Genomic DNA, 16164 nt, shown 5'->3' with positions numbered 1-16164 from the left:
CAGATAACTCAAAATTAAGTGGAGGCTCAGTCACTGGTCTGAGAATGTTGCTTTTCTCTCTGTCTCTTTGTCTCTGTCTCCTGGTTTTTTTGAGACAGGGTTTCTCTATGTTCCTAGCTACCTGGAACTTATTCTGTACACCACACTGGCCTGGAACTCAGAGATCCACCTGCCTCTGCCTCCTGATTGCTGGGATTAAAGGTGTGTGGCTACCGTGCCTGGCTTATCTTAATAGATTTTACCCTCACACTCTGCTCACAAGGTAGGGACTACCAATGTTGCTTGTTTCTTGTTCAGGCTGACCTGGAACTGCCGGTCAGTCCTTCTGCCTCCACTGCTCAAATGCTGGAGTCTAAGTGGGTACCACCATGCCTGCCTTCAGTGCCCCCACTTTACAGACAGGCAAACAGAGATGAAGGGAGTCTAACCTATCTGCTCATGACAATGCTTGAGCACGTTCCTCTCCTGTTCACACGATTGTACTTCTTCCTCTCCGGCGGTCCCACATTCCCCATTACCGGCTGCATGGCAGCTTACTTAATGCAGGCCTTACCCATGAGGAGCATTCAGATTCTTTCCAATAGCGAGCCTCTGATAACATTGCAGAACTATTTTTATTTATATCTGCTTTATTTGAAATGCCCCCAGAATTGTTCCCTCAGCTTGGAAATGGATAAACAAAGTATGCAAAGTCCATGCCATAGAATACTACTCCACAAGAGAGGTAAATGAATTCGTGAGAGGAACACAGAAGAATCTCAGATGCATATGCTAAATGAAAGAGGCCATACTCAAAGGCCACACATGATACAGAAATTCTGGGACTTCTATATCTGAAATTCTACATTCTGGAATTCAGACTGCAGGGGCAGGAAGCAGATACGCATTCCTGGGGGCTAGGACGGAAAGGCGGCTGCTTATAATTGCAGAAACTCTTTTAAAGATTTATTTTTAATGTGTATGTGTGCATATTTTATGTATGTGTGGATCCTCATAGGCCAGAAGAAAGTATTGGATCTCATGCATCTGGAGTTATAGGTGTCTGTGAGCGACTTGCTGTGTAGCTACTGCACTGGGAACTAAATACTGGTCCTCTGGAAGAGCAGCTGGTGCTCTTAGCCATGACACCATCTCTCCAGCCCTGCTGCAGGAATATTTTTAAAGATGAGGTGTGGTAAAGGGCATATGCAGCCCACAACATGGCCATGATGAGGAGCGTGCCTGTGAGCATTCCGGTGCCCTTAAAGACTCTCTCCATTACAGGTGTTAGGATGTTGGGCTGGGTCCAGAAGGTGCTGCCTCAGCCTCCGGGGACCCCTCAGAAGACCGAGGAGGGAGCAGAACCACTGCCAGAACCAGAGCTGGAGCCTAAGGCAAAACCAGAACCTGAGCCAGAGCCCCAGCTGGAGCCAGAACCTCAGCCAGACCCAGAGCCAGAACCTGAAGCAGCCCCTGAAGAGACTGTGCCAGAGGTCCAGACCCTGGTGAGGGGAGAGGGTGAGGAGGGCAGGCTGGTCTTGCTGTTCAGGGACTCACAGCCGGGGCCACCTGATCTCCATGGGCTTTCTCAAGAAAGTGGGAACCAGCGGGAAATATGGTCAGTGGCTCGGTGCCCATCTGAATGCGGCCACTCAGGCCTGCTCAAGGTGGTCTCTGGAAAAGGTGAAACCGGCTGTGTACAGGGCCATGCCATCGCTCTCGGTGGCTCAGCCCCACCAGCTACAGCGTGAGCACAGCTGTGCGGAATGTGTCACACATGGGCATCGGCTGTGTGCCGACAAACTTTATTTATGAGTCGGGAGAGATGGCTCAGAGGGCAAAGCATTTACCATGCAAGCACAAGGACCTGAGTTCAAATCCCCAGGACCTAGGTAAAATCTGGGTGCAGTCGTATAAACGTCCATAACCCCAGCACTTCTCCAGGGAGCTGGGAGCAGAGAGGAGAATCCCTGGGAGCCCATGGGCCAGCTAGCCTGTCTAACACATTGAAAAAGCCGTGAAGCGACCCTGTCTCAAAACAAGGTGGGAGGCAAGGACTGATACCCAAGGTTGTCCTCTAAACATGTACGTGGTACATGCACTCTCTATTTACAAAAGCAAGCAATAGGCTATAAATGTCCTGTGGCCATATTTGTCAGCCTCTGGAGGTTAGAGCAGAGAGAGACACTCTAGACTCTGGTCCATGATTCATTTATTACCAGTCCATGAGGAGATTCAGAAATGTCTCCAGACTAGAAGCACATTACTTCCTTCAGTTGATGATTATTTTGTAGGAAGATTTTCTCAATTCAGGAAGGAGGAAATTAATATAGGTTTTAAAAAACAATATTTTTAAAGATTTATTTTAAATATTATGTATAATTGTGTGTGTGTGTGTGTGTGTGTGTGTGTGTGTGTGTGTGTCTGCGCTCATGAGTGCAGTGACCACAGAGGCCAGAAGAGGGCATCAGATTCCCCAAGAATAGCAGTGAGCCTGACAGGGGAGCTGGGTCATGAGTCCTCGGCAAGCAGCAAGTATTCTTAACCACTGAACTACCTCTCTAGCTCCTTAAACAGTATTTCATTTTCCAAGTGTCTTTTAACATTAGTGATCTAAGGATAACAACAATAGACATGTTAGAGTGGGCAGGGGTGGGGAGGGGAAGCCTAGGAGGCTTTAATCCTACACAAGAACTACAGGCAACTAAGGCATTCTGAAAGCAGGAGAAATAGCCTCCCCCAACGAAGAGCCTTCAACTGGTTCTCCGATACCAAATGGCCAGCCCTGAAAACATACATACAAGTACCATTTACAGACTGATTGCATTTATGTATTTAGGAATATATATGTATACATGCTGTGTATATAACAAAAATTAATGAATAAAGAGGCCATGAATTTGAAAAAGAGAAAGAAGGGATTTATGGAAGGGGTTGGAGGAAGGAAGAGAAGGGAGAAGTGTAGTAATTATATTATCTTAAAAAATAAATAACTTAAGGGGGCTGGAGAGATGACTCAGAGATTAAGAGCACTGGTTGCTCTTCCAGAGGTCCTGAGTTCAATTCCCAGCAACCACATGGTGGCTCACAACCATCTACAATGAGATCTGGTTCCCTTTTCTGGCCTGCAGGCATACGTGCAGGCAGAACACTGTATGCATAATAAATGAATAAATCTTTTAAAAATAAATAAATAAATAACTTAAAAAAACAAAAGAGCTGAGTAGTGGTGATGCATGCCATTAATCCCAGCACTTGGGAGGCAGAGGCAGGTGGATCTCTGTGAGTTTGAGGCCAGCCTGGTCTATAAAGTGAGTTCCAGGACAGCCAGGGCTACACAGAGAAATCCTGTCTCAAAAACCAATAACTAACTAACTATCTAATTTTAAACAAGGTTAGTATTCCACTGAGTACATGCACTTTGGGACATGACACAGATTTTTAAAAGTGTATTTCATCTATTTATTGTGTATGCATGCACAGAGTCAGAGTACAACTTTCATGTGGGACATGTCCTCGGGGTGGACAGCATGCACCTTCACCCACAAAACCATCTCACCAACCCTTAGTTTTTAATCCAAACTGTTCGATCAACACGGGTCGGTTAGCAGTTTGCGCTGGCGCTGGTCCATGCACCACATACTGAGGAACATTTTTCTAGCATGTTCCTTCAAGCATATCAAAAACTTGCCCGTTCAACATCTCATTCCTTCAGGGGCCTGACGACAACTAATTTAGCAGCTTAATTAAGCAGACTTCATTTAGCTTCTAATTGATGCTAGATCCTGTGCTTAGAGCAAAAGGCATAAAGAGGAATCAACCAGGCATTGTCCTTGGGAGTCGTTAGTCAAGTGCCCATCAGCTCCTTCTGCAGGAGACAGAGAGAGTAAGGGACTGAGCTCCAGTACTGCTCTTGGAACTTACGGGAACTCACAAGCAAGGGTCATTTAACCTCCAGAGTTGGAGGCTGGTGTCGTGTGTTTAGACACGGAGCCTGATGGGGGAGTTTTAACTGGGGAGATACAGAGGCAAGGTATTCCTGGAAGAAGAAAGGCTGTGTGTGGGCTAGTGCAGAGTGTGTTTAGGAACCGGCTACAGGGTGTGTATGTGTGTACATGTGTACGAGCATATGGTATATTCATGATGGTATACTGTGAGCACACATGAGTATTTCAAATTTGGGTATGCACGCATATGGGTGTATATTTGTATGCATATGCATGCATATGTGTTTTTTTGTGTGCACATGATTCCATGTGTATGTGTATGTTTCTGAGTATGAGCTTATGTGTTTGTGTGTATATGTGTCTGTTCTTACATTTGCACATCTCTGTATACATACTTTTTTTTGGTTTTTCGAGACAGGGTTTCTCTATGTAGCTTTGCGCCTTTCCTGGAACTCACTTGGTAGCCCAGGCTGGCCTCGAATTCACAGAGATCCGCCTGCCTCTGCCTCCCGAGTGCTGGGATTAAAGGCGTGCACCACCACCGCCCGGCTACATACATATTTTATATGCGACATGTATACTTGTGTATATTTTAGATATGTATATATTTGTATATGTGTATGTGTACATATACATGCTTATAGACCTGCTTGCATAATTGTGCAAATGCCTGTTTATGTGTCTGAGCATATACATGCATATGTATATGCAAATTCCTGTCTTTATACATATGCAAATGTATCTGTATGCACATGTGTTCATGTGTATATACACTGACATGTCTACATGTGTGTATATGAACATAGTTGTATTGCTGACACATATATATGCAAGTAGATACAAGTGTATTTGTATGAATGCACTTGTTTTATACATGTTTGCATACATACGTATCACTGCTGTAAGCGTAACAGTGTGATATGCATGACCACATCTATGTGTACATAGACATAAATGTGACCTCAGGGAAAAATGGGCCTCTTGGGAGACCAGATCTGACGTGTGGGACTCTTTTCCAGAGGCCTGGAAACCTGCCTCTTCTCTGCCCACTGTCCTCCAGGCCCAGGGACTGGTGTACACCTGTGGATGTCTTCATGGATGCCATGCACGGCTGTCTGTTCTTGCACACAGTGTGCAGGCGTAGAGGAGGCTGCAGGAACAGGAGGAGGCAAACTGCAGAGGCAGGAAGGGAATTTGGGGCACCAGGAGGAAGAGGCCTGACAGAGGAGCACCTCTGTTCTCCAAGTCTGTCCTTCGGCTCCTCCCTCTTCTCAGGCCACGGAAGTGGAACAGCCTGGGTGCAGACTCCCCCCCTCCCTTGGTGGAGGAAGGAAGGGCCCTGGGTGGAGGGTGAGTCCGGCAGGACTTACACAGATGACCCTGAAATGAGTCACTGAACTTTGGGGGCTGCAGGTCCCTAGGGTGAGCCAGAGGCTGCCCTTTCTGTACAGGCAGCCTCAACAAGGCTTACCGGTCCTGTTTGAACCCCACAGCCACCCGAGGAGCCAATGGAAGGGGAGGAGCCAATGGAAGGGGAGGGCGTAGCTGAGGCTGGCCCTAGCCTTCAAGGTGAGTGCTGGGACCCAGGCTGACTGGGCAGGGGCCCCGGGTCTCCTCTCAGAGCCCAGCAGCAGCCCACTTCACAGATGATGAAGTGGAGGCTCAGGGAAGCTTGGTGTGGCTCCTGGAGCCTTTTCAGCGGAGCTGAGCTGAGAAGCTCACCTCTAACCCCTTGGTGGCCTCCTTCTGCCCTGCCTCTGACTTGATTTCCCTAGCAAGGGAGAAATGGGCCTCTCTGGGGTCCGCATTTGAAATATGGGACATTCTTTTTTTTTTTGCCAGAGGCCCAGGAAACTGACCCTCCTCAGCCTACCCTTCAGGCCGAGGTTGCTGTTGCCAAGGTGAACAGGTACCATATCACCCTCTCCTCTCCCAACTGCCCCTGCAGGGAGCCACTGGTGTGGAGGGGATAGCTGTGAATGAGGTCCGCGGCCATTCAGTAGAGGCCCAGAGCATCAGGGCACGGTTATGGGGAACTTTCATGGAGGCTGGGGTGGGGGTGCTCCGAGCATAATGGGAATCATGGTCAAGAGAGGGCAGGCCATGGTAATATCGGGGGGCCAGAATGGTATCAGTGCTGGGATAACTTCAGACAGCAGCTGGAGCGGCTGGTTTCCCTGGGAAGTCAGTGTTCCTGGTGCTTAGCCATTTTAGTCCATAGAGTTCGGACCAAAGCACATCTTGGGCTGGGGCTGATGAAAGGCAGGAACCCAGGATCCTCACTCGAACAGATCAGTCTCGGCCTCTGCCTTCAGAGATATTCTAAGGGGAGTCCTTTTAGAGTACCAAACATGAATGCTGGCAGGGGCGAGCTAACTGGGGTAGAGAGAGAGGCTGGCTGGGCTGTGTGGATGGAGCACCCAGAGGGCAGGTTCCAAAGGTCTCCCTCACCTCCTTGGCGAGGGCCTGGAGGGTACCCTGTGTTGTCCAGAGAGGGAGTGAGGTTGGAAAGACTCACCACGGGGAGACAGGCTCGATTCATGTCAAGTCCTTTGGGATCTGTGGACTGCCACTCTGACGGCGTGGGGATTGACAGTGGACGGGTATCCCTGTCCCTTGGCAGCCCCCGCGCCTGGCTCCTGACCTGGTTCTGGAAGCACATGGAGAAGGTTGTGCCACAGCCTGTCTGCAGCGGCAAGAACCTGGCCGCCGGAGTGGGAGACCCAGATCAGGTACAAGGGCAGGGTGACCTGCGGGTGGAGGAAGGGTCGGTGGAGGGTTGTGGGGCCAGGGAAGCTGCTCCTTGGACTCCCTGTCATGTCTGTCTGTCTGTCTGTCTCGTCAGGCTGGAGCACAGATTCTGGGACCCGGTGGCGCTGGGGAACCAGGTGAGACCAAAAAGCAGGACGGCTTTCCAAGGGTGGGAGAGTCTAAGAGGAGACCGGAATGGGCCCGGAAGTGGGGAGAATTTGCGTGGTCCGTGGGAGTGGCCCAGCCACTGGCCCTGAGTGGCCTGATTTGAGTGGTCTTAGTGCTGCTTCAGGCTGGCCTGGGGTTCCAGGCAAGTGTTTGCTCTTGATAATATTATGCTTGCTCCCCCCTGCCCCCCCCCCCCCGTCTTCCTCTCTGCTTGCTTTCTCCTCTTTCCCTCTGTCTCTACTCCCTTTATCATTTTCCTTCCTTCCCTCTTCCTTCTCCATTGACTTCATGAATATTCTTTAATTTGTCAATTTACTTTTTTAACTGATACATAAAACATAACAGTGTGTTTTAAGGGCTACTGGTGATGTTTTGTTCCCCACCTGCTTTTGTAATCCGATTAAACCCACCTATGTCTGTCCTCAGACAATTCTCATTTCCTCCGGGTGAAAACATTTTGTCTCTTCTGTAGATCTGGGGATGTGCAGTGGTCAGCTGCTGTCTGTCCCCGCCTCTGCGCAGCCAGGACCTCTGACAATCTCTAAGTGCAGTCTTGTACCCACTGGGCAATCTTTCCTCATCCTGCCTCCCTGTCCTTTATTTCCTGACTCTGTAGGGTCTGCAGATGGTTCAGATGATGCTTCCGGGGCTCAAGATACTGAGTAAGTCTTTGTTAGCTAGTGCCGCTGTCGTCTGTAGTGGGCCCAGGGGTGTGCAGGGGGAGGCCTGGGGTTCCGGGCAGGGGCTACTGCCACCTCCCACGGGACCTGAAGCATGTTTCTTCCCTCTCTTCTCTCTTTCTTCTTCCTTCTTCTCCTTCCTCCTCGAACCCTTCTTCTTCTTCTTCTTCTTCTCCTCCTCCTCCTCCTCCTCCTCCTCCTCCTTCTTCTTCTTCTCTCTCTCTCTCTCTCTCTCTCTCTCTCTCTCTCTCTCTCTCTCTCTCTTGCTGGGGGTGGAGTTTGAGACAGGCTTTCTCTGTGTAGCCCTGGCTGTCCTGAAACTTGCTCTGTAGACCAGGCTGGCCTTGAACTCACAGAGATCCGCCTGCCTCTGCCTCCCGAGTGCTGGGATTAAAGGCGTGCGCCACCACCGCCCAGTCTCTTCCCTCTTTTCACCCCTACTTTTCTTATCTGTAGCATGGGGTGCTGTAATCCCCACGCTGTCCATGTTTTCCACTGCTTGCTGGAGCCTCTGTGCGGGGCCGCCTCTGAGAAGGAAAGGGAGTATGGATAAGCTCTGTGCAGACAGACGTCTGGGGGGTGGGGCCTGTGTGGCCCCTGGAGGCAGGACTTGGACCCCCACAGGGAATGTGCTACCCTGGTTGTCTCAGTCTCAAAGTTTAGGACTTCTCAAAGGAAGCTAGCTGCCTTATCAGTGGGGGTGTCAGGCCAGATGGGGACAATGACACATTGGGGAGCCTGCCCAGGGAGGGCCCCTGCCCACTCTCAGCCACCTCTGCCTGGGGTAACTGTAGAGCCTCCTGTGTGAAAAGCCACAAACCAATCTGGATACACGGGCACACACCTGTAACCAGTAACTCCAGAACCAGGGAGGCTGAGGTTGGGGAGTCATGAATTTGAACCCAGTTGGGGCTTTGTAGCAAGACTCTGTCTCAAAAGCAAACCAAACAAAAAATAAGTACAAAATAAAGCCCAAGGCTAGAAACCTAGGATTTTATATAAAGTCCTTAATTAGTACCCATTGCCAGTTACTATTCAGGTTGTCATGTCCCCAATGTCAGCCTGAAGGACCACTTTGTGATTTCTTCAAGAAACCCAGACTCATGTCTTCCGTTCCAACCGTCTCCTTCCATCCACCTCTTCACTCATTCATTCCTTAGACTGCTGGCTCCTGCTCCTGGTGTAGAAGGCTGGCCAGGCCTAGACCCCAGTGGGCAGTAAGGTAGCTCGGATGGCCCTTTTTCAGGCCACTCACTTGCTGATCTCTGACCCTTCTGCAGGCCCAGCCTGTGGCTGCTCAGGTGGCTTGAGCAGAATCTGGAGAAAGTGCTGCCTCAGCCCCCGAAACCCTCCGAGGTAAGTGATGAGCTGGGGGTGGGCAGCTGACCAGCAGGGAGGGTTGAGGCCCAGGCAGCTACCCACTCCAGCAGGCCATGGCCAACCCCCAACATCCACTGGAGAGTGGATCTTTTCCTTGGAGTGTCTTCCATGGGAGGAGTGACCGACCAGGGCCTGGGGACATTTAGGAGCAAGATGGAGCCACTGTATTAATTACGTTTCTTAGTGATGAAACAAAATTCCTGAAAAAAGATGCTTAAAGAGTTTATGTTAGCTCACGGTTTAAAGTGGGTGCCATCTACCGTGGTGCTGTGGGGAACCACGGCATCTGCAGTCATGAAGCAGACAGAAATGAGTGCTAGTGGGTCTGTCTGTCTCTCTCTTAAATCTTTTTATTGAGTCTGGGACCCCAATCCATGGCATGGTGCCACCCACTTTCAGAGTAGGTCTTTCTTGCTGAGTTGAACCTCTTTGGAAACTCCCTAAAAGGCCTGTCCAGAGGTGTGTCTCCTAGATGGTCCTGAATCAAGTTAACAGAGGAGATTAACCATCATAGTCCCACCACCAGCACCATGCACACATGTGTGACCACATGGGCCCAGGGCCCAGCTCATCAATGTGAGGTATGAGCAGGGCTGACTTTAACCATGACCCACCTCTCTGTCATCCAGGCCTGGAGTGCTGAACCGGAGGCTGTTGTCTTGGATCCAGGTACAGAGGAGCTGGGAGGGGCTTCCTAAGTAGTCACAGGCTGGGCTCCAGGGGAACCTGAGTGTGTGTGTGTGTGTGTGTGTGTGTGTGTGTGTGTGTGTGTGTGTGTGTATGTATGTATGTGGTCTCAGGGAAGCCTTAGCGCTCAGCCAGGCAAGGGGACAGTCCAGTCCTTGCTAAGACCGGAAACCCCACGTTAGTCAGACCTGGGACTCCAGTGGCTAGAGTCAGCTGGACTTCACAAGCTTGGATAGGTCCCTTTCCCGTCCTGACTGGTGTTAGGGTGGTCCCCAAGGGGCTCTTCACCAAGCCATGTCAAGTCTCCACATCTGGTCCTTTATACCCGGGAGGGATTGGACGAAACCCTGTTATGGGGTCTTTAGTGCTGGCTCTCCTACCCTCAGATCCTCCAGAACCCCCGATGGAGACAGAGCCCACAGAGATTCCCTCCCAGCCTAATCCTGAAACCCTGGAGCCGGAGGCGGAACCAGCTGCAGAGACCCAGCCTGGCTTCCAGGTCTCTTCCCTGCCACCACCTGGGGACCCTGTCAGGTGAGCTCCCTAAAGGCCACACCTCCCAGAGGGAGCAGGCTCAGGGCTTGGCTCCAGCCCAACACTAGTTAGAAAGTTAAAACATGCGCTTGGGAGAAAACTCAGACTCCCCAGGCAAACCTCATCAGCCAGGCTGGGGAGTGTACTTTTCCTTTAAACATAAACCAAGGGCCCACCTGTAAACTCAGGAAGCTGAGGCAGGAGGATCATAAGTTCAAAGCCAGCTTGGACTCTATGGTCAGATCTTATCTCAAAACAAGCAACACACACCACACACACACACACACACACACACACACACACACACACACACACCCCTATCAAAAGTAAATTGCAAATATTTTTTTACATCTTCCTTTTTTTTTTTTTTTTCACTTAAGAAAATAAGTTCCCTAGGGTCTGGAGAACTGGCTCATTGGTTAAGAGTGCTTGCTGGGCAAGCTCACTGCTCATGCTGGGCAAGCTCACTGCTCATGCTGGGCAAGCTCACTGCTCATGCTGGGCAAGCTCACTGCTCATGCTGGGCAAGCTCACTGCTCATGCTGGGCAAGCTCACTGCTCATGCTGGGCAAGCTCACTCCTCATGCTGGGCAAGCTCACTGCTCATGCTGGGCAAGCTCACTGCTCATGCTGGGCAAGCTCACTCCTCATGCTGGGCAAGCTCACTGCTCATGCTGGGCAAGCTCACTCCTCATGCCGGGCAAGCTCACTCCTCATGCCGGGCAAGCTCACTCCTCATACTGTGCTAGCTCACTCATGAGTATGAGCACCAGAATACAGATCCCAGCACCCATGTAAAAGTGAGCATGGTCCTGTGCAGGACTGTAACCAACCCCAGCACTGAGACAGAGGATGGAGACAGGGGGATTGCTTGCTGGCTGCCACCCAAGCTGAGAAAACTTAAACTCTCAGTTTAGGCAAAGACTTTGCCTCAGGTTTATGAAGAGACCTTGGTCAGGTTTGTGGAGAGATCCTGTCTCTGGTTTAGGGAGAGACTCTGCCTCAAAGGAACAAGCAGGAATGATAGAGGAGGGTACCTGCCACCCTTCTCTGGTCTCTGCCCCATTGCACAGACTTACACACCTGTTCATGTGCGTAAACCACATGCACAAGAAACATGCACGCGCATGTACACACACACACACACACACACACACACACACACTTTTTGAAGAAGTCTCTCAGAGGTGGTTTTATACACCAGTCAACTTCACTCCATCAATCACTGCAAAGAACTATATAGCGCTCCATTTATTTAACCGAACAAGAGCGCTTAGACCTGTTTTACACTTTTCCTGCCATCAAAAACCTTGTACACGCCCTACTTGGTTACCAGGAGCAAATGTGTGGACTTTATAAGGCTACATGCTTCTAAGATCCGGTTGGGTGCGGCCCAGTGCTCATGCGCTGGGGTGTGAGAGAGACTGGAAACGCCTATCTGAAGTGAGCTGAAGGGCTGAGCTGAGCTCCCTGCTAGGACTGCCGGGGGGGGGGGGGGGGGGGGGAGGGATGGGGAGGGGAGGAAGGGGCCTCCAGGGTTAGAGACCAGGGGCTGGCTTCTGACACGACCTGCCTCCTGGCAGCCTTGTGCTGCCCCGATTCCCCACCCTGACTCTTCCCGCCTGGATTCAGCTCCTCTTTCCACTACAGGCTGATTGAGTGGCTTCTACACAGGCTGGAGATGGCCCTGCCACAGCCCGTGCTCCATGGGAAAGCCGCAGAGCCGGTGAGTGGGCAGCCAGGCAGGAGAGGCCCTGGCCGGGTGGTGGGGAAGGAGGGGTCTTGGGAGCTCAGATAAGGGTTGGATGGTTGGCACGGGTCCCCGGGGAATGGGGCCACAGCAAGAAGGGAGCCACCAGTGGCAACTCAGCCTTGAAGCCTGCCTGGGTGCCCACATTTGCTCGGGCACTGTAGCCATGGTAGCGGTCTACCTGTCAGGAGCTGACGGTCTAAGGACTTCTCCGGGGGTGGTGGAGCTCAGAGTTGGGGTCTCCTGGAGCGCCAAGGAAGGCTTGCTAGTGGAAGTGACCCCCAAGAATGTACAGAGATTCAGAGACCAGGAGTGCTCCAGGAAGAAGTGACGTTCCCAGGAAGCCCACAGGCTCCGTGAGCATTCCTGGCAGCTCAGGGCCCAACATGGGTGATGCAGAACCAGGGCCTTGCTCACCTCTTTCTTTTCTTCATCAAGAGGCTAGGGCCTGATTCTCCTTTCTGGGGGACGAGTCACACCTCCATAGAAGCACTTAGAACTGGGAAGTGGCTGTGTGACATTGGCCCTGGTCCTCTGAGAACCTTACTTTATCCCCCGTAATAAGTAGGTGAACAGTTCTGTTACCACCCAAGCCTTGTGAAAAAAAAAGGAAAGAGCTTTAAAAGTAAAGCCAGAGAGTGGTGGCCTGGACTGGTCCCAGGCCTCTGGGGCCCTTAAGGTCCTAGCCCAGCACTTCTGAGCAGGCACCTTGCTCAGGTTGTTTCAGGGCACGCTACCTTGTCTCACAGAGCCAAGTACCCTATTCTTCCCTCACTGGCTCTAGGGCTAGCAAGGACTTTCTTCTTTGTTTAATGGGAGGTGTGCCAAGAGCCGGACACCCTGGGTCCACATCTAGGTCTGCACACTTCTCCCCTCCCAGCCGGCTCAGTGCTGAGGGAGGCTGAGGAGAAGGTACTGAACACCAGGCTAGTGTTTCATACCCTTCATCATGCAGAAGGGTATGCATGAGGTGCAGAGAGAACTGGCCTCAGAGATTTCCAAACACATAAAGGGCAGGAACCATTAGCTAATGAAGATGTTGCCATGACCGAGGACCCTAGGGACCATGGCAGCAGGGGAAGCAGGTATAGTAGGGAGAAGACCTCCAGGTATTGGAAGGAGAAGATGGCCGTTTCATAGAGTCACCGGAGAGAGGCAGGTGAAGCAGCCTTGGCAGGTCGACTCTTTTCTCTCCATGCAGGAGCCTGGCTGCCCTGGGACGTGTGAAGTGCAGACCAGTAAGTATCACACTCATGGGCCCCTTGTTCACTCCAGGGAGAGCCGCCTGATCTACTTAGGCCTGAGTTTGAGGCACAGCTAGGATCTCTTAACCTGGAACTGAGAGAGCCCGCTCCCGCTCAGTGTCTCTGGATAGCAGTGGTGGAGCTGCCGGCTGGAGCTTTTCCTCTTTGGCTTCTAGTCTCTATCAGGAAAACAACTGTGAAGCCAAGTCCACACCCTTCCCTCTTGGCAATTACCCAGAACTGGGGACTGGACTCTGGAAGCTGGGCATGTGGGTTCAGCTAAGCAGAGTCTAGGTTGGGAAAGCAGTGAGGGATGGGATGTTCTTGGGAAACAGATTCTTGGGACTCCAGAGCCCTTGAGTTAGGATTCCTTCCCTGTGATGAGTTGGAAGGTATGTGGCAACATCACTGAAAGACAGAAGGGTGAGGTCAGGCAGGAGACAGGCAGGGGCAGCACTACTGGAAGTGGGTAATTTAGTACAGGTGGTAGATGGACATTCATTTATTCATTTATCCATCCACCCATCCACCCACCCACCCATCCATCCATCCATCCATCATCCATCCATCCATCCATCCACCCATCCATCTATCCACCCATCCAACCATCCACCCATCCATCCATCCACCCATCTATCCTCGGCTTGGCCACTCAGATGCCCATCCATCCATCCATCCATCCATCCATCCATCCATCCATCCATCCTCCGCTTGGCCACTCAAATACCCATCCATCCATCCATCCATCCACCCACCCATCCATCCATCCACCCATCTATCCTCGGCTTGGCCACTCAGATGCCCATCCATCCATCCATCCTCCGCTTGGCCACTCAAATACCCATCCACCTATCCATCCATCCATCCATCCATCTGTCCATCTATCCATACATCCTCTATCTGTCCACTCAGGTGCCCACATTTCTGTCGCCTCCTTTGTTTCAGGGGTGACAGCAGCTGGAGGTCTCTGAAACAAGGGAGAAGGGGACCTGGGGAGCCCATGGACAAACGGATGGATGGATGAAGGACAGAAGGATGCTTCAAGAGAAGACCCTTTAGGGGGCAGTGACTGCTAATCTCCACCCTCCTTGACTAGTGAACCCTAGACAGGATGGAGGAAACCCGAGTCATTATGTGAAACCCCAGAGCTTGCTCTTGGGGCTCTTGGCCAGGGGATAGCACCCTGACCAGAGCAAGAGCAAGAAGGACTTCCTGGTGGGAGACTATGGAGAGCCCTATTTATACCTCAATGTTCAATGTCTGAGCATGCTCACACCGGGGCACCTGGTACAATCTACACTGTCTCAGGACCCTGTTTCCCTACAAGTGATTCTCCCAAGGTCTGCCTTGGTTCTCTCTCCGAGAGTCAAGGACCATCACCAATTGTGACATTGTAATTGACATTAAAGAGTGTGACTTTGCACCTCAAATCTGCAACTGCATGATATTCTTAGGACAAGTCTGAAAGAGGCCTGTGGGTTTTATTTTTTTTTTTTAGACAGAGTCTTGCTGTATGTTCCAGGCTGGCCTCCAGCTCTCCATCCTCCTGCCTCAGCCTCCTGATTGTTGGAATTGCAAATATACCCCACAACCCTGGAGTACTTAAGTACTAAAGAGAGGCGAGTTGAATACAATGCCTGTGGTACTGGGGTTATAGGATGGAGGAATTGGCCAGGGATCCTGAAGTCCCAGTGGTCCCTAGATGTCTTTATTTAGATTGATTTTGAGACAGAATTGTCAACCTTTAAAAAAAAATCAATGTTCATGCTGGGCCATGGTGGCGTATGCGTTTAATCCCAGCACTTGGGAGGTAGAAGCAGGCGGATCTCTAAATTTGAGGCCAGCCTGGTCTACAAAGCAAATTCCAGGCCAATCAGGACTATACAGAGAGACCCTGTCTCAATAAATAAATAAACAAAAATTAAAAATCAGCTTCCACAGAAGGGCCAGGCTTTTGTCAGAAACAGGATGCTCTGGCTGTGATGGCCTACATCTCATTGTGCTCATGAGAAAGATCTGAACAGCGGCTGTCACCTGCAGGCAGGTGGCATTTGTCCCTTCATTTATATCCACCATCTGAGTTTGCAGTGAGAAAGGGCAGTCTTGCGGAGAAAATAAAGTGGGAAATGCCTGGAGGTGAGGGCAAGGGGCTGGAGAACTCTGGACACATCAGCTGGCCGGGATCCCAAGCCCTTGAGGATGAAGTCAAAGCTAGAAGTTTAACGTTATAGGCACTGGGGAGCCACTGAGGGTGATTGAGAGGGGACTAACTTCACAACAAGTACTACAGGCAGGAGATATTCTCAAGGCAGGACCATATCCCACATGACCAGGCTCAATTATGAAGAATGTCCCACCTCCAGACCTCATTGTTGGGGTATGGGCATCCTGGGAATCTGCATTTTCAAGAGGCTCCTGCTTCCCCATGTGATTTTGGTGATGGCAATGCCTGGGACCATACCTTCAGAGATGTGTGTGGTGAGGGAGGGCCTGTGCTTCAGAACGGAGTAGGTGGGAAGAGACTAGAGGAAAAGGTCCTCATGAGCTACTCCTGCTAGAGAAGATAGGTTGAAGCACAGGCCTGGGCTTTCAAGAGACCTGAGGCCAGAATGTTTGGCCTGGTGAGAACCTATGTGCCCAGACTTCCTGGAAGCAGGAGCTCCTATCTCAGTGGAAAAACTGTCTGCCACTGACTGGGGTCAGAATCTCACGCAGTGGCCCTGGGGGCAGACAGGTGGCTGACTGGAAAGTAGCATGTCCATGAAAGACTCCAGGGGTGAAAGTTAAACATGGGTTGAGCCAGTATTGGGCTCCTGGGTGGGCTGTGGAGAACAAGAAGTAAACTACTTCTTGACATAGAGAGAGAGAGGACCCAGAGGACCGCAGGCAGCCACTTTTCCTAGAGGCCTGCAGGACTCCCACCCATGTCCCCCCCGCCCCCCCGCCCCCCCCCGCTCCCCCCGCTCCCCCCCCCCCCGCCGCTGGCTACACCTCATCCTTGCCAGAGTTGCCGTCTATTTGGCTGTAAGCGGGCACATTCTAAG

At 51.2% G+C, this 16164-nt stretch overlaps 1 protein-coding gene across 1 annotated transcript in view; it reads left to right on the top strand.

The window, feature by feature from the left end:
• The first annotated feature begins 1271 nt into the window (after nucleotides 1-1271).
• Nucleotides 1272-16164, top strand: part of Cngb1 (cyclic nucleotide gated channel subunit beta 1) — a 63058-nt gene continuing 48165 nt past the window's right edge. The window contains exons 1-11 of the mRNA XM_037206474.1: nucleotides 1272-1484; nucleotides 5420-5495; nucleotides 5769-5835; nucleotides 6550-6658; nucleotides 6772-6814; nucleotides 7462-7507; nucleotides 8806-8881; nucleotides 9535-9574; nucleotides 9979-10126; nucleotides 11777-11852; nucleotides 13078-13114. Coding sequence (XP_037062369.1) covers nucleotides 1272-1484; nucleotides 5420-5495; nucleotides 5769-5835; nucleotides 6550-6658; nucleotides 6772-6814; nucleotides 7462-7507; nucleotides 8806-8881; nucleotides 9535-9574; nucleotides 9979-10126; nucleotides 11777-11852; nucleotides 13078-13114 — 931 coding nt within the window. The remainder of the gene's footprint in view (nucleotides 1485-5419; nucleotides 5496-5768; nucleotides 5836-6549; nucleotides 6659-6771; nucleotides 6815-7461; nucleotides 7508-8805; nucleotides 8882-9534; nucleotides 9575-9978; nucleotides 10127-11776; nucleotides 11853-13077; nucleotides 13115-16164) is intronic.

The sequence above is a fragment of the Peromyscus leucopus genome, chromosome 5, assembly GCF_004664715.2.
Source record: "Peromyscus leucopus breed LL Stock chromosome 5, UCI_PerLeu_2.1, whole genome shotgun sequence".
Taxonomy (NCBI): domain Eukaryota; kingdom Metazoa; phylum Chordata; class Mammalia; order Rodentia; family Cricetidae; genus Peromyscus; species Peromyscus leucopus.
Note: the sequence above shows the minus strand (reverse complement) of the source record. Positions and strands in the feature narration are given on the sequence as shown.